This window comes from Chelonia mydas, chromosome 2 (assembly GCF_015237465.2).
Source record: "Chelonia mydas isolate rCheMyd1 chromosome 2, rCheMyd1.pri.v2, whole genome shotgun sequence".
NCBI classification, from domain to species: Eukaryota; Metazoa; Chordata; order Testudines; family Cheloniidae; genus Chelonia; species Chelonia mydas.
Window position 1 is genome coordinate 87072562 of NC_057850.1, and position 27406 is coordinate 87099967.

The 27406-nt window shown below is 42.2% G+C and overlaps 1 protein-coding gene across 2 annotated transcripts in view; it reads left to right on the forward strand.

Annotated features, from left to right (window-relative positions):
- The first annotated feature begins 1156 nt into the window (after window positions 1-1156).
- The window catches only part of VAPA (VAMP associated protein A), a 42429-nt gene continuing 16179 nt past the window's right edge, over window positions 1157-27406 (forward strand). Inside the window, exons 1-2 of one of the 2 annotated variants that reach the window (XM_037892873.2) lie at window positions 1157-1672; window positions 24010-24162. In XM_037892873.2, the coding sequence (XP_037748801.1) occupies window positions 1597-1672; window positions 24010-24162 (229 nt within the window). In that variant the 5' untranslated portion in view covers window positions 1157-1596. The remainder of the gene's footprint in view (window positions 1673-24009; window positions 24163-27406) is intronic. The other variant, XM_043539886.1, reaches the window with a different exon arrangement.

Sequence of the window (27406 nt, forward strand, 5' to 3'; positions counted from 1 at the left end):
GACAGATTACAGTATGTGTTGAGCTTTGGTGGATTAGTGATAGTGAAAGGGAAAAATCCTTTTTTGTCTCGGAATTTATTGTATGTTTAAAGTCAGGAAAAGTAGGGTGAATTGCCCTGCTTTCTACCAAAAATTAAACTGTTGCTTGTATCAGCTATGGATATTGGACACTCGTTGGATGAGGCCATGTTATTCTTACACTCTAACACTGGGACACTCCAGTTTTTGCCCAGCTGAGGACCGACTAGCCTACACTGGACCATTAAAAAGCCAGAGCTCCAGTTTGCATGTGTCTATAGCAATGTGAGCTTATTTGCCTTTGCACTGACCTTTTCCTAAGGCAGATACTCCACCTGCTCCATCCAGTGCTACTTTCAGCAGAGGACGGATCTCCCCCTCTTCCCAGGCATCGTTCGCATAAAGGAGAAGCCAATTTCAACTACCCTCCGCTGTAGGAGAACACTTCAACCTCCCTGGACACACAACAGCAGATTTAAAGGTAGCCATCCTGCAGCAAAAAAACTTCAGGACCAGACTTCAGAGAGAAACTGCTGAGCTTCAGAGTAGCAGCTGTGTTAGTCTGTATCTGCAAAAAGTACTTGTGGCACCTTAGAGACTAACAAATTTTTTTGAGCATTTGTTAGTCTCTAAGGTGCCACAAGTACTCCTGTTCTTTTTGCTGAGCTTCAGTCCATTTGAAAATTTGATACCATCAGCTCAGGATTAAACAAAGACTGTGAATGGCTAGCCAACTACAAAAGCAGTTTCTCCTCCCTTGGTGTTCACACCTCAGCTGCTAGAAGAGGGCTTCACCCTCCCTGGTGGAACTAACCTTGTTATCCCTAGCCTGATTCTTGCTTGCATATTTATACCTGCCTCTAGAAATTTCCACTACATGCATCCCACAAAGTGGATATTCACCCCGGAAAGCTTATGCTCCTGTACATCTGTTAGTGTATAAGGTGCCACAGGCCTCTACCCTCCCCTTGTGCACTGATGTGGCCCTTGAAGACTACTATTCCTAGCATGCAATGCTCCCACCGCTTGCAGAGTATTGCATGCTGGGATCTGTAGTCTTCAGGCTGAACTTTGGCCACATCGAACACCACTTCCTCCGCCGCTATACATTGCGCATGCGCTCTTTTTTCCTTCCCCCTCGAACCGCTTCCCGCCTGCCTCTTCTAGCTCACGCGCCCCCTGCTGCTTCAGCAGGGGCAGCGCGTGACTGCTGGGCCGCGAGGCCAAGTCTAGCGAGCTGTCAACTGAGGGGGGGCGGAAGGAGAAGAGAGAGGGGAGGAAGCGCGCATGCGCCTGTTGGGTTCTGCCACTGCCGTCGCCGCTCTCGTGCCCGCGGCGAGGTTGGCGTTGGATCGCATTGCGCGCGGCCGCCGCGGGGGGCTTGAGTCAATTCTTAGAGGAAAAGGGGGGAGAGGAGCACGCGCGGGCGTGCCCACGGAGGGAGATCGAGGCGGCGGCCGCTCGGTCCGGACCCCAGCCGAGTTCGGCGAGTCCTGCTCCCCCTCCCCGGCGTGAGCGAGCGGCGCCTCTACCCGGCTCCTCCTCCCCTCCCCCCGCGGCAGCCAGCGAGCGAGCGAGATGGCGGCCGCTGGGACTCTGGCTAAGCACGAGCAGATCCTGGTGCTCGATCCGCCCACCGACCTCAAATTCAAAGGTAGGAGGGGTGGGGGCCGAGTCGCCCGGGGCCGACAGGCTGGGTGGTGGTGGTGCTGGTGGTGGGGGGAGCCGGGCCCGGTCCGCCCCTTCCCCAGGGAGCGACTTCCCCGGGGTCGCGGCGGCGGCAAGGCCCCGTCCCGGTCTCCCGGCGGAGCGGGGAGCCAGAGCCGGTGACCGGGACACGGCGCCGCCGCCGCCATCTTGAGATCCCGCAGGGAATCGTGTGTCTCGGGCCCGGCTCCGACCCAGGCCGCTCCCGGGCAGAGGCGGGCAGGTGCCGCAGCAGCCGCCCCGCGTTGCATGCCTCGCCCCCCCGTGCCTGGAGCGGGGCCTCTCCGCCCTCAGCCTGGGAGCGTCTGCGCCGCAGCCAGGCCCTTAAACCTCCCCAGACTGCCCAGCCGAGGGGACAGGGCAGCCCGGCCTCCATCGCCTGGGAGCTGGCCAGGGACGTGCCGCATCTCTGCCCTGCCCGCTTTCGGGGCGGGTCTCTGGGGATCGGCGGGAGTGACTGGGGGGGCTAGGAGCGGGGATTGCTACCTCCCCAAAACCTGTGTGGCGCGTCTTCCCCGGGGAGCGGGTAGGAGAGGCCCCGGGGCGGATGGTGCATGTGTGAGGAGAGACGCTCCCCCTTTCCCGGGGTGTCCTCAGCTCTGTTTGTTCCTTGTCCGTCGTCTCGCTCTGCTTGCGGCTGGGTTAAGTCCAGCTGTTATCAAGGGTTTGTAGCGGGGAGGGAGTGGTGCTATTTTGCACCATTATCTGCTGGTATAACTAGGGGATCTGCAACGGCACGCTCCTTTCCCAGGTGGAGTTTGTCCCTTTTGGGAGGGCAGATGACACGATGCCGGCGTATTTCGGAGCAGTTTTAGGTTAATCCTTTGGAGTGTCTCAGTAGGCAGTTCATTAACTTTTGGTAATGAAGAAAAGGAATGTGAGAATTGCAAGTGCTTCTGTGTGTCAGATATTTATTTGTGGGGAGCTAGCTATGTAGTCTTACTAAGACTGGCTTAAAACCGTTCCCTTAAAATAGGCTCTGATTGATTACACTGTTCTCTGATAAACCCCGGCTTGAACAGTGAGGGGGGTTCTGAACAGAGACACACATTCAGTTGCTAGGAAGACAGGCCCCTTGGAAGGTGAGGACCAAAAGAAAGTTGTGCAATGGTGATCATAATTATGTGGTAATTTTTAGTGCCCACAGATTGACAATGGGCATTAAGTGAACAATTTATTAAAGCTTTTATTCTGAAACAAAACTGTTACTGTTAATTTTGAGAAAATATAAATAAATCTATTTGCATAAACATAAATTCCTTAATTCTTCAAATAGTATCAGCAGTTCTTGTACTTCTTAGCTAATCCTTTAATCTTTCTTTGTATTTAACTTTTTACGTTTAACAGTGTTAATTCTTCAAGTTCTTTTTCTATTTATAGTATTTTGGGGAGCAGAGCAGTCTTTTCTTGCGTTCTTTGGGAAATTTTAGAATCATTTTGGTGGCTTATTTGTAGAACCCTTTAAATGGGCAAGTAGAATAAACTGATGTGATCTTGTCTTATAGAGGACAACTATGTTCCTGAAAAATAGCTTTAGGTAGCCCATGTTTTATCAACAGGGCATAAAGCTTGCTTATTACAGAAGACAGATTTACAACAAACTATAATTTTCATATCAGATTTGAATTATTCTCTACCCATTTAGTCAATTAAAATTAAACCTACAGGAATACGCTCACTAATTTTTTTGGTAGAACTTTTAAAATTGCATATTCTCTGATACACCCAAAATTATAGAGGGTTTTTTTTCTGTTGTTCATTGTTAAAATGCTGCCAGGTTTTATGAAGTCTCTCACAGGGTTAGCAGGCCCCAGAATTCTACGTGCTCTTTGAGAATGGCTGCACTGTATTATACATTTCAATACTCTGTTGTCTCCCAAGAAGAGTAGAAAGAGGGTACACACATGCATACTAAACCGAAGCTGGTATGTATAATTGCAGGCATATCAACCTAGAATGTCTCTCTTAGCCAAAAATAAGCAATGTTTACTGGGTATAAACAGAACTGTTGAGATGTAAGAGATGCTGTCCTTGAATCATCATTGGTTTGCAAAGTCTATAGGAAGGATATGAATAAGCAAACAAATAGTCACAGTGTGTACCTTCAGAATGGGAGACATACAAATTGTTTTAAAGTTTAAGTTTACACATTTAACTTTATTTAGACAAGTACAGGTGTTGGGAAGGCTTTTGTGGAAGGGAATTTTTAAGTAGAACATGAAGCAAAATGGGGCCTTTGATGACTATATAGAAGGACCAGACCTATTGGTCAGACACAGCAGGTCAGTTCACTTACTATACATGCCATCCCAGTATGTACCCTTTTATGTTAAAATACGTCAGAACAATGTTCAGTTAACCACCATGCTTAACAACAAGGTACGATAAAACACTGTTTCTCCAAAGAAATAACTTAGAAAGTTGTGGGGGGGGGGGGGGGGGGGGGGGCGAAATAGATTGTAAGTAATATATTCTCCTTTTATTCCACTTAGACAAGCTGATAATAGGTAGTGTTCCTTAAAAGAGGTTCTGTTTCAAATCTAATATGGCAAAATTGTCTTGCGTTGGTAAAAAGAATAGTGTTTTACTGTGATTGTCACTGATTTGCTGAAGTTCTTTTGATGGGGCAGAAAAGAAAGTGGTTGACTCATATAGCATTCCTATAATCAAACATTTGATGTGCACACTAGACATCCAGACTGGGATTTTGAGAGTCCAGAACAAAAACAGGCTATTTTTTTGCTCCCAAAGGATTTACTCTCTGACATTTGTGATAGTCGAATGAGGATATGATATATGTTAACATGCTTTGATGTAAGCAGCGTGTTGCATTCAAAAATAAGCAAGTACTAGTCTTGTCAGGAAGCTCTGAGCAGCCTCCAGTAAAATGTTCCTGGTTTTTGCTTTCTTTATGGATGAGAAAGATGGTCAGCATCTTTGCTAACTGACTTAATTACTCAACCTTAATCAACAATTGCTGCACAAGGTCTGAATGAGAAGGTGTTACCATTTGGGATTCATATAGGTTTAAGAAAATATCTGATGGTGGCTGATGAAATATGAAATATTTCCACTCCCGCCCTCACAATGAATGAAAGACTAGCATCCAGTATTTGTAGCCCCTAGATCTTTCAGTCTTAATAGCCTCTTGCTTGCTGAGGCAAAACCAGTTTTCTCTTCTGATGTAATGGGCAATAGTTGATCCTATGATACTGTGGCAGTCATCAGATTTACTCACATTATTGTTCTCATAAGTAGCTCTTAAAACATGTGATGAAAGTAAGTATAATTATAACTTTTTTTTAACAAATGGAGAAACTGAGGCACAGAGTTGAAGTGATTTCCTGAATGAGCCACTGGCAATGCTGAGAATGGAACCCAGGTCTCTTGCCTCTTAGTCAGATGCTTTATCCACTGAACCATACTGCCTTCCTAACTCAGAGTATTCTTCCATCTCTCAGCCTAAAACATTTTGTTTATAACTTGAGATCTAAGAAGTTATAGCTGTAGTGGCTTGGTATTTGATTGAAAGATTTGAAAATATATTACTTGCTTAAAATTCACTAGTTTGGAAAGTGGAACAACTTCACTGTATAGTATAAGGCTCTTTCAAATCAACCATGCAGATACTGATACATTTAGTAATCGTTGGGTGTTCTGATGTTCTCCACAAGTTGAAGCTGCAGTTTTAATCTATCATCAATCTCTTGACTCTAAACAGATTTCTGTCCTGTTTAAAAGTCAGGTACTGTATATACTCGTTCATAAGCCGAATTTTTTAGTAAAAAAGGGAAGCACCAGAGAAGGGGGTTGGCTTATGAACGGGTATAGAGAGGGAGAGATGGGACACAGCCCCTCCCTCCCAACAGAGGGGGCAAGGAGAGGCAGCACAGCCAGCAGAGCCAGAAGGGAGGAGGTGGGACCAGAGTCTCTCCTCTTCTGGCCACACTGCTCTCCCCCCAGCCTCTGAAAAACAGCTCTGGGGCTGGCAGGCTGCAGCTGTGCCGCTCAGCCCTGCCCACAGAGCATGCTATGTTGGAGCAGCTCCAGCCAGGTCAGAGACATCCTCCCCTGGCCCTCCCCAGATAAGGTGGGAAGGGATGGGATGCAGAGAGTGTGGGGGTCCCGGGCTAGGGGTGGGGTCATGTGGGGGGTGGTCACAGGGGTTACTTCCCTGATTCCCAGTCCCCCCCCCCCCCCAAAAAAAAAAAAAAAAAAAAAATTCTCCACCAGTTGCAGTCCCAGCCCATCAGGGTAAGCAACTGGTGCGCAGGGACACTTGTTTACTTAGGTTTACCTCCCTGCCTGTGGATGCTCGAGGTAAACAAACCATCTTGACCCATCAGCAGCTTATCCTGATGGCCCGGGAGCCAAAGTTTGCTGACCCCTGTATTATAGGGTTGGCTTATGAATGGGTCATAAAATTTTTCCATTTTTACTTATCCGTCTTGGGGGAAGGGGGGGTTGGCTTATAAACGAACCGGCTTATGATAGAGTATATACGGTAGTTTGTTATTGACACTTGAAGCTTTTCAGTTAAAGGTCTGAATTGTCATGGGATCTCAGCATGGTCTTCATTAAATTGATAAAGGCTCTTTTTTAACCTTTAAAAGGTATGTATGATTGTGAGAGTTTAATTGGGGTTACTTTCTGCGTGTCAGTCTTTTTTTTTTTTTTCTTATCTAAGAGCTGCTCCAGCCTTTAAAAATATAATTAAGTCAATAATAAACAAGGTATGTGTTTTGCATACACTACCTAAATTTCTTCAAAATATTGTGTCAGAGTTCATCATTAACAAGTACATTTCCCAGACTTGAAGAAGAGCTCAGTGTAACCTCTAAATCTTGTCTGTCTCACAATAGAAGTTGGTCCAATAAAAGATATTACCTAACCCACTTTGTCTCTCTTAATATCCTGGGAGTAACTTAATATCCTGGGAGTAACACTACATTAACAAGTCACTCATTTTGCTAGGATTTAATAACCATGCTCCTGGCCATCCTGGTAAAACGTTGCTTCTTGTTCCAAGTCTTTCTAGTAACTATGGAATATTAGACACATTTAATTTGGAGTAGTTTGTAAGTATTTATATCACCAAATATTTTCTCGCTCCCTTTAAAGTTTAAAAAAATCATTTTGTTACTAACATCTCAAATTATTAAAAATGAAAAAAAACCTAAAATTCAGATTTTATAATGAAAATTTTTTGCTTTTTCCTCAATTTGGACAATGAAAATAGATTAATCACCTTCATTTTCTGGCTCTCTTACACTAGCATAATACTTCTCTATTCGTTGCAAACATCGCAGAGGAGTATTTAAATATAGTCTCTTCACTGTAATTTAAAAAAAAAGGTATGAACATTTCTATTTACTAAGCCTGAATTTTGGGAGTAATTGACTTAATCCTTTAAAGGATTATCAGCCAGTATCTTATTTAGGGTGCATATTTCAAATAACTTATTGGCATCACATAGGAATATTTTAAGATTTAAAAAAATGCTTTCTTTTGAGTATTGCTTATCCTTGATTGAGGTTCTTCATTGAAGATCTTGTTACAGGAATGTGAAATCCAGTTGTGTTTCTATTGAAAAGGTCACTTACTTGAAAGTGTAAACAAAGTATCATTACAGATATGAGCAAGAGAACAGTAGTGGTGTTTTTCCATTTTGTTCCTGATTTTGTCATGTTTTGGGCTAGAATAAAAACATAAATAAATAGACTGAAATCACTCAGTTACCAATAATGATCAGTATAGCAGATCAGATTTAATTTCTCATGATCAATCTGATTTGTAATCTAAACTCATTAGAAGAGTGTAAAATTGCCTCCTGTTAGAACCAGTATTCATGCAGATTAACATGTTCAGGCTACATAAAATATTGCAGGGAAACACTTTTTAGTTTTATGTCAAGTATAGATGTCCTTCTGGGATTTCTCATGATTATTAAAAGCATATCAAATAAGTATTGGAGTTCAGTAGTATGCTTTGTAATCACTGCCTTGCTATTGGTAATGTTGAAAGCTACGGGATATGCTTTACTGCAAATCGAGAAGGTTGAATTTAAGAGTAAAAATAGCTCACTGTTAAATCCATCCCCCTGCTTTCAAGATCTGTTGCCAGAATTGGCCCAGGCTATGCCTTTTTGTGTAGGGAGGATTTGAACTCCTTAAATGTAATCTGCCTGCTTTATTTGAGTGTGCCTGCCTTGGGTGATCTTTTGGCACTGCCCAAAGTGCCAACAGGATTGTGGCCAATTAGTATTGAGTTGTGTTGTCTCAGACTTCACTGTGAAGTAAATGTTCCTGAATAAAAATAACAGAAAATAAAGTCATACTAGTTACATTTAAAAAAATCAAAATATTAGATTGCACAGGGAAAATTTGATGAAAATGGTTATGCGCACAATTGTGATTTTACTATTTATAAAATGACGAACTCTTTTATACTTAATGTGTCTGTATGCTAAGTGTTAGTAGTGTGTACTGAGATATATCATTCTATCTTAAGTTGAATATCTAAGATTCAGTGAATAGTCATTGATTTTTAAGGCCAAAAGTGTGTGACCTCATTCACAACACAGGCTATAGAATTTCACCAAGTGATTATTGGCCAAAAATAACTTTTGGTAAGATGGACAGACACTCTTTCCTTAACATGTGCGTTATATAATTTTAACATTAGTTTAATAAAATCATATAATTTTTTGTAGTGGCAATGAAATGTAAGATAAAGTAACAATGATTTGTACAGATGTGTTAAGAAAAAATAAAATTCAACATTTAAAAAACTTTGACCAATCAGTATTTACAGGGAAGCGTTGTGACCATTGTCATCTCATAATCTCACAGTTAGGACAGAACTCAAAACTGAGTAATAGACGGGTTATATTGCTTTGCCAAGTTAGGAGTACTGTAGGTGTATTTGATACTGACTGCTGTTAGATTTATTAAAGCTGAAAATAGTGTGACAAGTTATGTTGGTAATAGTGGCATGTCTTGCTATTTATTCAGATGAAAAATTTTATCAATAAATACTTAGAGTATTTGTTGTCAAAGGGCTACCTTCTTCTTTCATTGGAGTTAACAGGAGTTTTGTTGCTCAGTTTATCCCACTTCCAGGCGCTGGAGAAACACCAGCTATACATGATCCTAGATCTCTCTCAAGTGCTGCTAATCATAGTTTGAGAATGAAACTGACAGATCTTTTTTATTGTTTAAGGCCACTATGAAAAACAGAACCTTGAAGCATAGTTCAAAGATAGCATTGTGGTGGGAATCCTAGTTCCTCAGCCAAGGGGGTCGTATATAGTGCATTGGATGTTTCAATACAGCACTGTCCTCTAATGGTTCATTGCTGAATGAGGTGGTTCATATCCTTATAAACTTCTGGCCAGTTTAGTCATTTGATTGATAGCTGTCTTGTAAACTAGGCAATCACTAGCCATTTAAAGGATTGCAATATACTTATCTTGCCAATTGCAAAATCAAGTTGAAAGAAAAGACTGAGGAGAGCTTAGTTCATACGAAACTAGTAAGGAAAATTATGAAATATATGAACCGTTAAGGGACTAATTATAGATTGGTATTAACTTTCTCCATCCATACTGGAAGTTCTCAAATGAGAACTGTGATCTTAATGTAAACCAAACACAGACGTATTAATTTGATAGACAAAATCAACCGCAAGTTTGATCAGTAATATGAGTTGTAGCATTCTGCACAATTCTTACTAAAAATAGGAAAGTAGAATCACAAGTCTGGTATATTGTAATTAAGAAATTCCACTTTCTTGTTTTTTTGTTTTTTCCTTTAAGTCATAAAACTTAATTTCTGATATAACAAAGATGCAATTTATTCTTGGGGTGCGTGTATTTATAACAATCTTAATTATAACATATTTGATTATAATGTACTTGAGCATTGATTTCTGAGGGGAGAAGAGCTTTCAGTGAAGCTTTCTTGTGCTTTTTAGCGCAAAAGTGAAAGTTTTGATAAAATTTTGTTTTGTAAAATTTGTTTTGGCTATGTTTAGTAGTTTTGAATAATGGGATGTGGGCTTTGGGTGAGGGAGTCCTTCACTTTTGACTTTATTATGCTTTAAATCATTTAATTTAGAAATGAAACTACCAGCATATGATATTCAACTTGAATACAGTTGGCAGTGAGGTTTGGAGAAATCTTCTGTTTATGCAGCTATTGTGGCAAAAAAAGCATATTAGGTACTTGAGTGAATTTTTAAAAAGATAAAGAATAACCCAGAAAATATGTGTTGGCATAACTGAGTATAATACTTGCTTAGAGTAACGTCTAGTTTGACACTTAAGAGCCCAAAAAGGTCTGGAGAAGGTGGCCTGAAGTATGGTGATAGTTAAATATGCCTAGAGATCATAATAAACTAGGGTTTTAACTTTGAAAGAAGTTAGAAAAGCTTGTCTGCAATATTTAAAATTCTAGATTGTATTTCTACATTGTCTTGTAATACAAAGTGTATGTGGGGGGCTCTCAGTAAACTTAGAACAAAACAGAAATACTGTTCAACGCACATAGCCTATGGAGTTGAATTCATTGCTACAAGAGGTTACAATCAAATACCGGAGTCTAATTTAGAAAAGAATTAGATAATTATTAATGATTTTGATGATGTTCATGCTAAAATAGGGGTGATAATTTTTATTGAAAATGGAGGTTCTTTTGTCTTTGCAGTTTTCATGATATCTAGCATATGCCATTTCAGTTCCTTATAGTATCTTTGGTTAGGGTTTTTGGGTGTGGAGATGTGTGTAATACATAAAAATTAAGATACCCAATTTTGAAATAAACTGTGGTACTATTGTGCAGTATAGTCCTGATTTTTCCAAAATCCTGTTATCTGAACCTCTGCCTTATTCGAATCCCTTCCTACTCCCCCATGCTGGGAAGGGATTTGCATAACAGAGCAGAGGCCCCCGGCTGCAGGGTACAGTTACCAACTTTCATGCGGTAAATAAGTACCCCTACTTTCACAATAAGCCAAAATCAAGCTAATACAATTTCAAAACAAGCCAATCCCTAAGAACCCCAATAGTCTGTGACTAGATCCCACGGCGTGCAGTCTGGGACTGTGGTGGGCCTGCTGTGTACCCCTGACTCCTCCTCCCCTGCCCCCCCCTTTGCCCCTGCTCGCTGGGAGCCGATTTAAAAAAAAACTAGCCTACAAGCTAAAAACTAGCCTACAAGCAGCTCAAACCAATTAAGCCAAAAACAAGCCCAATTTCTGCCTTTTTTTTTTTTTTTTTTTTGCGGGTTTGGCATGTCTGCTGCAGGGGAGCCTATCTTTGTGTGGAGGTGCCGGGAAGGCTGCGGTCCTGATGGGGCAGAGCAGAGTCTGGGCTGAGGGTCTCTGCTCTGCCCTGCCAGGACCTTAGTCTCCCTCTTTCAGCTTGTGCCTGCAATAATGGAGAGTGAGTGAGCAGAGCCCTGACGGTGGAACTGTAGAGGGCTTCCTATGCTGCTGCTCCTTATTGATTATCCGAACTTCCTATTATCTGAATAAAATCCTGAGTCCCTCCTGGTAGTTGGATAACTGGGAGTATGCTGTATTAGTTTTACTTGATGGAACGTGATTTGAGGTTACTGAGATAACTGTTTTATAGTTCTAAATCAGATGGAGTAGGTTACCAACAAGAATACTATTTTTTTTTTTTTTTTTTTAAAGCAGATGATCTAGTACTTTCCTGAGTAACTTAAAGGCAGGTCCCATCAGTGCCCTTAAAACTAACTGTTGAAGACATGAGTATCAGTCTGTTTCTCTACACTTCTAATTAATCTTTGCACCTCTGGGTGAAAACTCACAATGTATTTGGTTTTTTTGCCCATGAACCTGCAATGAGATATTTGTACATTTAGAGAGCTTGTATGTCAGTGGCCTATTGGATAGAGCACTCAACTGGGAGTCAGGAGACCTGGGTTTTATTCCCAGCTCTGCCACTCTCCTGCCTGGTGACCATGGGCACATCACTTCACCTCCCTGTTTCCCCACTGTAAAATGGGGACAATTATACTGACCTTCTTTGATATCTACTGATTCAACATGCTGTGTAAGGGCTAGGTATTATTATCTAGACCTGCATTTAGAAAATTTAAAATATGACGCTGAAACCTGTTGAGGTTGGACTTTGTGCTTTGTATCAGGCAGAGGAGGTTGGAGAGCAGTAACAAAAAGATGAAACTAATTTGATTTAAAAAAAAAAACAGCAAACTTTCATGGGCTGCTTGCTATTACGGGATGAGAAGAGCAAAAAATATCTCCCTTCCAAAGTCCCCAATAACGTAAATGCATACACTTGTCTTTGTTCACAGCAGGAGCAGAATTATGAAACTTGAAAAAAGTTGCTTTCCCTCTGTTGCTGGAACTTTACGCACAAGGGAAGCAGTGGTGACCAGGAGGGTGATTTTTGAGTTCTTGCATTAGGTTCAGTACTTTGAATGTCCCTTGTTTTGAGATTGGTCTCTTTGATAACAAGTTTTTGTAGCATGCTGGTCCCTGGAATAAGTGTCTTGAGGAAGCTGATTTTGATTAGGCTTTTTGCGGAGAGACTGAGTACCGTATATACTCGTTCATAAGCCGAATATTTTTGGTAAAAAAGTGACTCATCAAAGAGTGGCTTATAAAAGGGTCTACACCAAAATTTGGAATTATTGAATTGAATATCTAATACGTTGTTATTTTGTTTACCTGGAGCGTCTGCAAGCATGGAGCTCCTCAGCACCCTGTGACTGCGGTTTGCAGCTCCCATTGGCTGGGAATGGCGAACCGCGGCCACGGGGAGCTGAGGGGTCCATGCCTGCAGACTCTCCAGGTAAACAAAACGTCCCGACCCGCCAGCGGCTTATCCTGACAGGCTGGGAGCCAGAGTTTGCCGATGCATTTATTGATGTCAATATTGCAGCCTTTTAAAGTTGCAAAGGCTTTGTTTAGTGGGCTAGATTGGCTTGAAAGGAATACTTAAAAGAGCAGTGCAGATCTGCATGACACAGTTTGACCCATGCATTTCACAAAATGCTATACCTTATAAGCCAGTCAGAAAAATATAATGAATGATAGTACTATAGCACTGGTGTCAGTCCGCTACTGTGTAATTTGATCTCTTCATGCATTTCTACCTATGGACCTCATAAGTCTTGAGCCAATATGAAAATATAATGTGCAGAATTGATGGAATATCTATTAAAATTGAAATCGCATGTTATCCCCACAGACATGCCAGTCTAAAGGGCTGCTTTGAAATAAACAAAGAACAATAATAATTTGACGGTGATAAAGCAGGTGACATTCCTATATAAAGTCCTACAAAATCTATAACTACAATAATAATCAATTTTCATACTGGTATTTAAAATGAACAACGGTGAAATAAAAAGAAAAAGGTGTGCTTATCATGCAGCATTCAAACTTAAAGTTGTTGAATATGCAGAAACAAACAATAATTGCGCTGCTGCTCGTGAATTCTGTATCAATGAGAAGCAAGTAAGAGAATGGCAAAAAAATAAAACACTAAAAGACATACCAAGAAGCAAGAAAAAATGTCCAATGAGGTGCGCTTCATTTTCTGAGCTGGAGAAAGATCTCAATAATTGGGTTGTTGAATGTCGACAAAATGGGTACATTGTCACTAGAACTGGAATTCGTCTGCCTACTCTGCAAATGTATAAAGAAGACAAATGCAAGTCAGTAAAGCCATCAGTGTTTGTCGCATCAGCGAGTTGGTGTACTTGCTTCATGAACCGTCATAGTCTCTGTCATCAGCGAACAAAGATAGCGCAAAAGCTGCTGAGAGATCTGGAAGAAAAATTCGAATCTTTCCGAAGTTTATTATAAAATATCGAAAGGAATATGCATTTGAACTGTCACAAATAGGAAATATGGACGAAACACCGATGACATTCGATCTCCCGAGCAACAGAACGGTAATCGCTGTTGGTGAAAAAACAGTTGTAATTAAAACCACTGACCATGAAAAAATCCATTTTACGGTGGTTTTATCATGTTTGGCAAATGGATCAAAGCTCCATCCTGTTATTTTTAAAAGAAAAACCTTGCCTAAAAACATGAAATTTCCTACAGGTGTCATCATACATGCACACAAAAAGGGATGGATGGATGAAAGTGGGACTATTGAATGTCTGGAAAAAGTGTGGAATAAGAGACCAGGAGCACGTTTCAAGAAACCTGCTATGCTCGTTTGGGACATGTTCAGGGCACACAAGACGGATGAGGTGAAAAATGAGGCCAAAAATATGAAAACTACTTTGGCTGTAATACCTGGAGGCTTAACTTTTCAGTTCTACAGCCGCTTGATGTCTGCCTGAACAAACCCTTTAAAGACAGGCTACGCAAAATGTGGTCTGAATGGATGTGCTCAGGCATGGTGAAGTTGAAAAAAGGCAGGAATCTTATGAAGCCCGAAATCAGTCTGGTCACCCAATGGATCAAGGATGCGTGGGTGTCCGTTCCCTTGGAAATGATAGAAAAATCATTTAGGAAATGCTGTCTCAGCAATGCACTCAACGGGTCAGAAGATGATGACACAACAGAGACTGATGATGAGAAGGAATCTGAGTCTGAAGATGACACTGCCGACATCTACAATGACCATGCAGGTGCAGCTGTGACTGAAGCCGAGTTTAATGAACTGTTTGGTGAATCAGAGACTGATTCAGACTTTGAAGGATTTTAAGACTTTTTAAAGTCTCATATTGTTCTAAGTTACTTGTTTTAAATATCCATTTACTGATTTTAAATATTGACTGTAATTTTGAAGGCAAATACATATTTGTTCAATTGTTGTTATAACAGGTTTTTCATTAGATTACATTAAAATAATTCTAGCAAAACTTTTGAGTGTTTGTTGTGATGCCAGCTTTTAAAATATAGCAGTTGGAAAACTTTGGCTCCCAGCCTGTCAGGGTAAGCCGCTGGCAGTTTGGTAAGTTTTGTTTAATTGGAGCATCTGCAGGCACAGAGCCCCTCAGCTCCCAGTGGCTGTGGTTTGCCGTTCCCAGCCAATGGGAGCTGCGGGAAGTGCCACCACTTCCCGCAGCTCCCATTGGCTGGGAATGACAAACCGCAGCCACTGGGAGCTGAGGGGCTCCGTGCCTGTGAACGCTCCAAGTAAATAAAACTTACCCTAACGGGCCAGGAGCCAGTTTGTCAACCTCTGAATATAGGGTCGGCTTATGAAAGGGTCATACAGTTTTTGCTATTTTTACCTATCCATCTTGGGGGGTCGGCTTATAAACGAACAGGCTAATGAAGGAGTATATACGGTAGTTCGGCACCAGGGCCATAATAGTTGGTAGTCTGAGATGATTAAAATGAATTTTTGATTCCTTATATATCATTTTTAAGAATTGCTTTCCTGTTGCAGCAGAGGCTAGAAAGATGTATGAAAACTAGCCTCCATTTTTTGAGAAGGCACCTATGCCTTATGGTACTGCTTATTGGACATGTTGAATAAACTCGAAACCTTCACTGTGCTTCAGCCCCACCATTGCTGGGTGTTTTGGTAGGTTTTCACCTGATATACTATCTTTCATTCTTAGTGGTTTATCCAGTTTTGCTGTACCAGTCTGGCATTCTTTGTGTGGTTTCTAGAAAAAGAGTTCCTGTGAGTATCTCTGCTTAATTCATCCGTTATTTGGTTTATTTAGATTAGGCAACATGTTGCAGTTCCTGCAGTAAAGGATCATGCCATAGCCAGTACACTACTGAAATATAATGGTTGATCACCTATACTTAGCAGTCGCTGACACGTGGCCTTGGACATCACTTGTTTTATTAAAATTCACATTTAGCTCTTGGAAGAGGAGAATATTTTATCAGTGTAAAGTTTTGAGAGACTTATTTTCTCTCTCCCACTGTATCCCCGGGGAGAATAAGAGTTGTTCAAAATTTTCTAATTGATATGGAGTCATAATATTCAGTAGGAATAATGGAATTGCCATTAAGTGAAAGTAGGATGTGAGTTTGGAATTAACAAAAAGAGATGTGGACCTTTAATATAAATAATTGAAAATGAGCCTCCAAGAAAACTTGTCACTCTGCTAAATGGATGTGTGAGGAATATCTTTCAATAAAAAAGAACCAGGAAGGTGCAGCAATTGAATATAAATCAGGCTTACTGTCTTGTGCTTTTAAATTCTAAAGCTAACTTAAATTAAGACTTAAGTAGTTCTGGCAAAAAGTTACTTATTTTCTTATCAGGTATTGGTTTGTTTGGCTTATAATCACCCTCCCAAATTACAAATTTTAATTTTAATTTCAATTTTAACACACCATAATATTGTATTTACACAATAAAATGTAACTGATTGTGAGTACCAAAGCACTTCATTAGAGTTGTGCTGAAGTGTAAGCATGCATAGTTACAGTAATATAAATATTTCATATCAGCTGGGATAAAGTAGTTCTCCCCCATGATGATGTTTCAAATTACCATCAGCTATACAGCATTGTTTGAGTACGTATGATCTTTTGTGTATTAAGTGGTTAATGTTGGACTCATTGGATTCATCATGCCACTGACACCATCAACTGAGTGTCAGGTTTTGGACCAATATGAGGTTATAAACTAGGATTCTTTGAGTGGGAGTTTACTGCTCTGTCTGGTTTGAAACTGCTAGGCTTCTTCCCGGCTAAGAAGCTGGCAAAAAGTATCTTTTTAAAGATATTTTTTCCCCACAGTGAGGCCTGTCAGTACCGCCTTCAGGCATGCCTGGCAAACTGCACTGATGTTGCTTCTCAGTGTTCTACCTCTGTCAGAGGTAGACAGGATCTCTCTACGGGTTAAAAATAGAGCTCTTCCCACTCCTAAGGGAAAATCTTTGGCAGATCCACTAGCAATCTGCATGATGACTGACAGCCTGTCAGGATGGGGAGCTAGATGGAATCTTATATAACACAAGGCAAGTGGTGTACTCTTCTGAAGTCCTAGTCTAGAATCAACCTTCTGGAATTGTGAGCATGCAAGTGTCAGCTTGTTTTCAAAGGTGCTCTGAGTCACACATTTATGAGGAGAATGGTATAACTACTACCATAGTTTAGCTCATGTCCAAAAAGAACAAACAACAAAAGATTATATTGCAGATCTTGAAATACCTGGATTTGTGACTCAGAGATATCGATAGGCTGAATGGCTCAGTCATAATGAGCTGGAAGTGGGAGAATCAGAGTTAAACCAGCGAGTCTTCAGTCAGATTATATAGAGTCGGTTCCTTCCGCAAGAGACTCATGTTGCAATCCAGTTCATAGGGAAGATAACCAAATTCTGCAAATATTTTCGCTTAGAGACTACAGTGGATGCACTACCACTTTCCTTATCTGATCTACAGTGATCCCTTTTTACTGTTAACCTTTGCATCCAGATGGTCAAAGGGGTCATCTTGGCTTGAGTTTTGGTTGGTAATCCTGATTTCCTCTTCTGGCCCGCATGCCCTTGCCTTCCCAGATAGTGTGTCCTCCATGAGTTAGTACTAATCTCTTGAGATCTCATCTACCACACGCCTTTGACCTACCCAAACCTGCAGGGTATGAAGCTTGCCTTGTGGAAACTGAAACACCATGCCTCCTAGAGTAGGCTGTGAAATACTCTCAAGTTGCTTGATTTCCTTCTTAGATCCAGAAAATTTTCTACTATTTTGGCCATCCATAGTCTTTCAGGAGGAAGACAAATCTCTGGAGATCGTCCATGAAGGGCATTTTGGACATCTCTTTACATTGTTTACAGAAGAATCTGAGTTCCAGGTCCTTGAAAGTGCAAGTCTAAGCAGCAAATAGTAGGTATCTCATTCTTTGCTGTGTCATCAAGCTGTGCTTTGCTGTGTCATGTAAGGCCCTACTTAACTTGTGATACTGCAGAAATTGTGGATTCCCCAGTATTAGGCTTTCACTGCAGTTTTGACAGCCCCGCCATTCATGCAGGTGACAGTAGGAACCCTGGCTGCCCTGTGGCTGAGAGCAGTAGCCCCTGCTCTCAGCCCTGGGCCCCCACTCACATCCCCAGGTGGCCAACGGGAAAAAATCATGGAAAAGTAATTATGGACTTTATTACCACAAAATTGTTTAATGCTATCTCTATTCTCAATGTGATCTGTTATTTTACTTTCACTCCTGGGGGAATTCTGTGGCACTGTGTGTGTGTGTGCGCGCGCGCATATTTCATGTGCTGCACATATTTTTAATTTTTTGTGTGCAGAAAATAGCTTCTGCTGAAAAGTTGCTGCAGTTCCGCATTTTGCCTGAGGTGCTGTGACGCTAGAACACAGCAGCTGCTTCTAGTCAGTCCCAGGTAAAGTAGGGAAGAGAGAGAGCCTGCCTTCTTCACAGTGCCTGTTGGGCCAGATCAGGAGACCGGCGATATGGGGAGACAGACAGCATGGCGCTGCTGCGGGGGGGGGCGGGTCAGAAGGGCTCATAAGGGCTAGTGGGGGAGGACAGAGACTGGGGCATGGGTTGAATGGGAGTGGAGGTGCAGGGCCATGGGCAGAGGGGATTGGTCGAGGGAGGTGCAGGGCCACATGGGGACGGGGTGCAGGGACATATGGAGATGAGGGGAAGGGGCTAGCTGAGGGACACTTGGGGATTGGGTGGTGCAGGGACATATGGGGATGGGTGAGGGGGTGTAGGGCCACATGGGGACGGGGTTGGCTGAGTGGGGGCACAGAGACACATGGGGACAAGGGAGGAGGGTTCACGGACACATGGGATGGGGGGAGTGGGTGTCTGAGTGGGGGTGCAGGGACACATGGGGACAGAAGCAGACATGCCTGACTGAATGGGAGAGACTAGGGGTCAGCTAGGGTCTGCATGGGGGACGCTCCGTAACAATCCCTACCTGCCCTCCCAAAAAAAACCTGTTTCCCACCTATATCCAGCAGCCCTCCACGTTCACACCCACTTCCCAGCAAGTATTTCCCTCCCCATCAGCTCTTCCGTTACCCCTGACTCCCTCAAGCCTTTGCATTGCTTCTGAGGGGTGCGGAAAATATGGTTCTGTACTGTAGTTTAAATGAATTATTATTCAGTTCTGTAATAATGTGCCTAGTAAGGAATCTATTTGTCAAAAACATTTCTTGAATCTTTTTTGTTGTCTGTATTGTTAGACATATTTGCTGACAGGTATTTTGAAATAAATTACCAAAATAATTGAAACTGGTATGATTATATTGTGTTACGTTGACAAATAAAATGTGCAGAATTTTGCAAAATGTTTAATTTTTTGGTGCAGAATTCCCCCAGGAGTATACTATGTCCTTTATGGTTAATGGCCATTTTATGCAATATTACCTGCCTAGGCACAGTGAAACATATTATGGGGAAAATTACGCAGGTGCATAGTTTCCTGAGGTGTAATTGTTAATGCGTTTTTTTTTATAAGTGAGACATCTTCTAATTCATCCTTTGTTTTTCCTCCTGTTGACACTGCTATTGGACATCACATTTTAATGGGTCTGCAAACTTTCCCTGTGAACAATAGGAAAATCTCTTACCTGAAAATTTCCTTTCGTCTAGTAGGAAAGTCTACAGATATAATTTACTCAGGACTAGGATTGTTTAGAGGGAGAATTAAACTGTTGTGCTCACCACCATTTTCTGTGTGTTCACAAATACATATATGTTCCAGAAGTTTGGGTGGAATTTGAAGTTGTTCTGAAATAGCAAGTGTTTATATGATTTCTCCTTTTAATAACTTCCGAATTAAACTTTAATGAACATAACTCTTTGGAAGTATCTTTAGCTGCCTGGGTCTTCAGCTAAGTTGCCTCCAAGCTGCGTGGCCATGTGGCAGGCTGTAAAGGGCTGCGCAGGCATGCAACCACAAGGGCCTGGAGAGGACAGAAATAGGGGGTTTGTGGGGAGGGGAGCAAGTTGGCCCTGGTTCTGCTGCCGGCGGGGAGAGGTGCCTCTCCTCCAGAGCTACTGCTGATGGGGAGAGGGCCTGGGGGGAATTTTCTGGCCCCAGCCCCGGGGCTGCTGCCAGCAGGGAGAAGGCTGGGGGGAGCCTTCTGGCCCCAGCCCCAGGACAGCCTACACCCCAAACCCCTCGTCCCCAGTCCCACTCCAGAGCCCGCACCCCCCTGCAGTCCTAGTCCAATCCTCTGCCCAAGACCTGAGCCCTCTCCTGCACCCCAAGTCCCTCATCCCTGGCCCCACCCCAGAGCCCTCACCCCAACCGTCTGCCCCAGCCCTGAGTCCCCTCCCACACTCCGAACCCCTCGGCCCCACTCCTGCCACACATCACCTCCATATTGGTGCACATAACAAAATTCATTCTGCACATGGATATAAAAAATAAGAGGGAACATTAGTCTTCGGGGTGTTGCCTCTCCCAGCCTGCCTTGATTGATCACTCTGGTTTCTGCCTCCTAAGAGTTGTAAGCATTAGAGAGACTAGGGTGATGATCACTTTAGATAAGCTATTACCAACAGGAGAGTGGGGTGGGAGGAGGTATTGTTTCATGGTCTCTGTGTATATAATGTCTTCTGCAGTTTCCACAGTATGCATCCGATGAAGTGAGCTATAGCTCACGAAAGCTCATGTTCAAATAAATTGGTTAGTCTCTAAGGTGCCACAAGTACTCCTTTTCTTTTTAGGGTGACCAGATTCCTGATTTTGTAGGGGCAGTCCCGATATTTGGGGTTTTTTCTTATATAGGTGCCTATTACCCTCCACCCCCATCCCGATTTTTCACACTTTCTATTTGGTCACCCTAGGAGAGATCAATTTTAATGGTTCTGCAGACTTTTGCTGCCAAAAAGATTTTCCTCCTGTCCTGTTCCTCTTTTCACCAGAATAGAGTGGAACCAGGTCTTCACTAGAAACTTTTGCTGATGTAGTTTTATGGTTTAGGGGTGTACATTTTTTTGTGGGGTGTTATTTCAACACTGACAAAACCCCTAGTGTAGCTGCAGTTTGTGCTGGCAAATGTTCTTTATGCCTATGTAGCTTATTTTACGCGCCAAACCAGGATAAGCGCTTTTTTGTTTGCAGGTTGGCTTGACTTGAATCAAAGTGGTTTTAATCACCTAGCAGGAAACATTGATTTAAATAATCAATTTTAATCGTGTTTTGCATTTGTAATTTTTATTATTTTCCTAAAGAAAGATTGATTCTCATTAGTTGGTAACCATTAGAACGTATTGATTTGAAACTAAATATAGCCTTTACACTAAATTTGGTGCTCCTTTTTGCTAGTCAGGATGATACACTGTATGCACATTTACTTCATCAGAATATAACAACTTATATTCATTCAGATTCTTAACTTTTACTTTTTTATTATGTTTAGAAAATGGTGAATGATGCATTTCGTATTTATTAGATTAATTTTTTACTTGTTTTGTGTCAAACTCTGGATGGAAATTCAATTAAAATTCACAATTTTTTATTAAATAAAACGACTTTAAAAGTGCTGGATACACAAGAAAAAAAGTTATCAAAATGTTTTGCATTTAATATTGGCTTATTAAACAAAGGATGTATTATCTATAGTTAGTGAATTGAACTGATTGTTTCTGGTCATAGTGTCTTGCAAGGTTTTAGAACTAGAAGATCTCACATTCTCACATCTAGTTTTTACTAGTCTTCACGCTGGAAGAGAAAAACAAACTTTCCTGCTTTTTCAACTCCCAGTTGGTTTCTTAACTTTGAATGAACTGATGATTAAACTGAACAAGTTGAATAAATTGAAATGAAGAAAATACTCTCTTTGACCCTGCAGAAGAGGCTACTGGTGTCAAAAACCGGTTTAGGACTTCAGCAAACTTTGATTCCAGTTACTTAGTAAATGGCTTCCACCAGTTCAGTGGTTTGATTTGCTTTAAAACTTGGCAGGAAACATTTATTGCTTAACAGTAAAGTTTGTAATTAATTTTAAATGATTTAAATAGATTATAATTTTAGGACTTATGTAGCTTGTCAATTTCAAATTTATTTTTAAGTGGGTCTATTTTTAAAAAATAAACTTTACATTTTTTTTTTAAAACTAAATATTTTATATTTTTAAAAAAATCATCAATTTTTATTCACCCTGTTTCTGCTATAACCTGCATCTGTGCTAGGATGATATGCTCTTATAACTGTATCAGTATACCTTTTCTAGTGTAGATATTTAGAACTAAGTCTGACCAAAACTTCTCCGCACACCTGTGATAAGTATGCTACAGCCAGAATGGGAAGATCAGGGCAGTCCTGGTCCTACCACTATACGCAGACCTCTTTAACCACCCAAGAGTGCACTTGTCATCATCGATGCACCTGTTGTGGGCCCACTTGCCCTGCCCAGATTTCTCTGTGGTGTCAATGTGATATGAAGAATGATCTTCAGCTGATGACAAAAACCAGTCTCATATAACTGACCCGACCACATGTTTACCTGGCTTTGGTTTGCCAAGCTACTCATGGGCCCTTCTGAATCAATTTTGAACGAGCCAGGGACAATGTGCCGCCAGCCTTCATGCTTGGGGCTGGCCAGCAGGAGGATCCCAGGTGCAGCTGTGGACAAAGACAAAGAATGTCTCACATGACTGACTGCCGTCTTACCAGTTTGGTGGTGGCCTGAGGGTTCTGCACTTCGCTGATGAGGCTGGTGCAAATTGGCTTTGCAAGCTCCGCATCCAATAAGATGAAATGTAGACATGGTTGAATTGGAAACCTCTATCCATTCCTCCCTCTCCTGACCCTTGTCTTCAGCCAGTTATCAACTCCTCTCCAGTCACTCCTGAGTAGGGAGGTGCTGATTATTCCCTCTGAACCAAGGATTCAGATTGAGGGTTCACAGGATCATAGCAATGAAGGAAGTGCCATACTGATAGTTTAGTGGGCCATCTAGCCCAGTATCCTGTCCAGTCATGGCTAATACCAGTTGCTTCATCTAGAGGTGCTGGGAGATTCCTGTTACAGAATAACCTACCCATTGGGGAAAGTTTCGTCCCTGATCTCAGGGCTGGGTTATATCCTGAAATTTGAGGGGTTATAGCCTTTTACTTTTTGTCTTATGTAATAAAAATGTTGTTCTTTTTGTGTGTGGCCATTTGTTTTAACTATGGTCAGTTACAAAAACTAAAATGGAAGTTGCTTTAATTTCAGCATTTTCACAACAAATTGCAGTAGGATTTTTAAAATACCATTAAAGAGCCCCAGAGTAGTTCTGATAGCTAAAAACTCTGCATGTGAAATTCGGTTAAGAGCAAATTTCATATACGTTAAACCTTTTCAATAAAACTATAAGCAGGCATCCTCCCATTCAGTGCTTTTGCTATTTTGCTTTCCCACAGCTTGGGGCCAGTTAACCTCACTTGTGCTTGGAACATTACAGCTTCCTCTCCTCTCTTCTCTTCATGCCATTACTACTAGGTGCCATCTGAGGATGGTCTTTGCTTGAAGAGAAGGAGCTTATATTGCTAACGCTGAAACTACCTCTTTGCTTGGCCACCTAGTCTAGTCACTTCCCTCATCTAGAACTGTAGGGGTTATTTTTTTTTGGCGAACATAGTGTTAATCTAGAGCTGTGGATAAGCATGGAAATTGAATTCTCTTGTCCACATGATAGGTACAGTGTGGGCAACAGCAATTTAAACATTTCTATCTTCTCTGCCAGTTTTTTTTTCTGCCTGCATCTGGAAAGACCACTTGAGAGTTAAAGGATTAGTGTCTCTGCCCATTTTGTCCTTGGCAACTCTATCGACTGTCAACCAGCGAGCAATTTAATGCATCACAGTATCACAGAATTTTACCTATTATGACTTAAACATTTTACTACTCAAGTATAACAAAGCTATAGAGAGGTTTCTTAAACGTAAATACACATTGCTTCTGTTCCTAAGGAAAAATACTGCCATAGTTACTTTAACACTTTTGACTATCGTATGGTATTTCAAGGAAATTGTGGGAAAATAGTAAGTTTGCTGAAAATGTTTTCTTTTCTGTATTAGCTGTACTATTTTTAAATAATTTGAATACAAACTATGACTAGTTTCTACTACAGAGATGTGCACTGGCGAGTGTGTGTGTGTGTGTGTGTATAGGTGTATATGTAGGTGTATATATTGTCTTCATGTAACAGAGTACATGTGGGGTCATAACAAAAAGAGTATGTACCTTGTTGCATGCTTTGTAATTGTTAATGTTCTCAGGAGATAGTTTTTGCTATCAGAAATTATATTTAAGAGTATTCAGGACTGCATAAGCAAGTGTTTTTCTTAAAAACATACTTTTTTTTTTTTTTTTTTTTTTTAAAAAAACAGGTCCCTTTACAGATGTAGTCACTACAAATCTTAAGCTACGAAACCCATCAGATAGAAAAGTATGTTTCAAAGTGAAGACCACAGCACCTCGTCGATACTGTGTGCGGCCAAACAGTGGAATTATTGACCCAGGATCATCTGTAACTGTTTCAGGTAAAAAGAAGTTTGTTGTGCAGCTTTATAGTTCTGATTCTCTTGTTCCAAGATACTACATGAAACACTTTGCCACCTATCCCTTACAGAAACTATTGCATAACATCATTAACGATGATTTTTTTTGAAGGGTTGTTGATAATGAATTGTTAGTACAGTCTCTTCAGTATCGTTAAGCTTGCAGGTGCCACCACAATAACTCGTATACCAGAAGTTAATATATGAAAATGAAAATCCTGGATACTGAAATATTTAGCTGTCTGTTACAAACTACTGTAAATACTCATTCTTATTCATAAGCTGAATTTTTTTAGTAAAAAAGGGAAGCATCAGAGAAGGGGGTTGGCTTATGAATGGGTATAGAGAGGGGGAGAGGTGGGACACAGCCCCCTTCCCCCCCCCCCCCCACACACACAGAGGGGGCAAGGAGAGGCAGCAGAGCCAGAAGGGAAGAGGTGGGGCCAGAGTCTCTCCTCTTCTGGCCACGCTGCTCTCTACCCAGCCTCTGAAGCAGCTGCAGCTCCAGGGCTGGCAGTCTGCGACCGCGCCACCTGGCCTGCCAGAGCATCTCCGGCTGGGCCAGAAACATCCTCCTCTGGCCCTCCCCAGCTAAGGAGGGAAGGGATGGGATGGGGAGGGTGTGGGAGTCCTGGGCTAGGTGTGGGGTGGGGAGGGGTCACACGTGGAGGAGTCATGTGGGGAGGTCCCAGATTAGGAATGGGGTCGTATGGGGGGTGATCACAGGGGTTACTCCCCTGAACCCTAGCTTTCCCCCCCGCCCCAAAAATTTCCCCACCAGTTGTTGTCCTGGCCTGTCAGGGTAAGCCGCTGGAGGGCTGGGACATTTTGTTTACTTAGGTTTACCTCCGTGCCTGTGGACGCTTGAGGTAAACAAATGGTCTTGGCCCGCCAGCAGCTTATCCTGATGGGCTGGGAGCCAAAGTTTGCCAACCCCTGAATTATAGGGTTGGCCTATGAATGGGTCATAAACATTTGCTATTTTTACTTATTCATCTTGAGGGGGTCGGCTTCTAAACGAACCAGCTTATGATCGAGTATATACAGTACTGTGTTTCTGACTTATTTTGGACAAGTTAACACATTCAAATGACTCTTTCTATATAGGTGGGTGTGACCATGGGGAAAAAAAAATGTGGTTCAAGATGAGTGTACGGAAGCAAGAGGGGAAGGTGGAAAGGGTCAGAGAAAAATTAATGATGCCCTTGCCCAAGAGAGGCATATTTTTGTTTGTTATGCGCCCTCAGCTTGTAGTGGGACATCACTTTATGGCTGTGAAGTAATTACGCTGTATTTGATATCTGATATAGTTAATGGCGCTTTAAAAATTAGATGAAAACTTAGTTGATTGGATCATATAGTACATTCCATATTTAAAATGATTAAGTGGAACATATAATTAGCTCAGTCACAGTATCACAAATCCACTGTGCAATAACTATCTTTTCCAGGTTATTTAGGTAGCCTAATGCTTTCCATTTATAAAAGGTTCTTAATCTTTTCAAACAAGGTATGACATGTCCATAGTTTTCAGCAGGCCTTTGAAATTCAGTAGAGGGAGAGCCCTGGGGCCAGACAGTGCCTTTTCTTTCTCCCATGAAAATTTGTTTGGTTTGGCTTGGACAGTTGTTTTTTTTTCTTGTTCGAAAAATTACCATTGCCTTTCTGCTACTTGTGTTGTCAGCAAAATTTTGGCAGCCTCCCAAAATAACTGGACATGTGTATTTTAATCTAAGACTGGGTCCATGTTACCACCATAGTAGCAGCACACTGTACTGAGAATACTGGGAGCAGGCTGCCTCTCCAGGATCTGGGGAAAGGGATGGACTCTCCCACGAGTGAGCAAATGGCTCTGGTAGCTCATCCCACTGCCCTGTGGGAGGGACTGCATGGGGAAGGAACTTCCTCATCTCCCATGAGGGAAGGGAGGAAGAGCCAGGTTGGCTCCTGACCACTTCCATGGATCCACCATATGGGTCCAGCTTATCATTCTTTTCCCCCTCTCCTAGACTGCTTGGTTATTTGGAAGGGGTAGGGAAGTAATCCCTTGCTAGGTAGTGTTCTAGGCTTGGGCAGAGCCATTCAGGCTCCGGTCTTGCTCTCCTTGGGGCTTCCAGAATCTGGGCTGGCCTTACCATGAGGCAAACTGAGGCAACTGCCTCAGTGCCAGACTGGGGGGGGGGGGGGGGGAGGGGTGCCACTAGGACCCAGAGTGTAGAAAATTGTCTGCTGCTGGTGTATATGTATTCTCTCTGCTCTAGATGCACAGAGATGGTGGAGTGCTGTGCAGGAGGAAGGAGGGCACAAGAGCCATAACAGGCAGGCAGGAGAAAAGGTGAGAGGGAATAACAGAAAGCTGCAGGGAGAGAGAGGAGGAGGAGCCTCTTATGTACCTCTCTGGCACCCCCAGGAGCCTGGACTGATTAACACGAGCTTCTCAGGGAGCTTCCTGTTTCCTGCTGCTTCCCTGAACCCACCTGAGGAGAACAGGCAGTCAGCTGAAGTAGTAGGAGCCAGTTAGTCCCTTAAGACGCTGATATCTTCCCTCACTCAGGCCCTGCTACCAGCCTGCTTATTTGTCCCCTTCAGCTGAGTGTTGAGAGCCACTATAGCTGGCACAGAATAGCAGTCATGAGTGAAAGAAGAAAACGCCCCTCTGGGGCAGCAGTCAGAAAAAGAAAGAAAGCAAAGGAAACTTTTCTATCTAAGCAGGAAGGAGCTCTCCTAAGATACCTAGAAACAAATGTTCACGGTGAGCCTTCCAGCCCCAGTGAGGATGTGAGTGGTGAGGAGATGCCTGATCTTCCAGTTAGTCAGAGTGCAGGTGACCTGGCAGCTACTGCAGCATCCATATCTCCATCTCAAATGGATGTAACCACGCACATTCCTGAAGAAAAGCGTAGATCAGAGAAGAGTGTGGTGGAGGGGCAAGAAACAGCTGCTGCCGAGGTAAGTCTAGGTGATCCAGGACTGTGGACCCACTTGAGCAGTAGCCTGAGGGACTTCCTTGTACTGCATGGGCCACAGCAAGTGAAAAACTTCACGTTCCCCAAAGACAATGAAAATAGAAGTTTCCATCCAACACATTACTGGTGTGAAATCCCCTATGGTGATACAGTGGAGAGGCCATGGCTTATTACTCAAAAAGCCAGAATGCTGCATACTGTTTTTGTTACATACTGTTCCAGTCTAATGTTCCAGCCACATTGGGTTCTACAGGAACAAA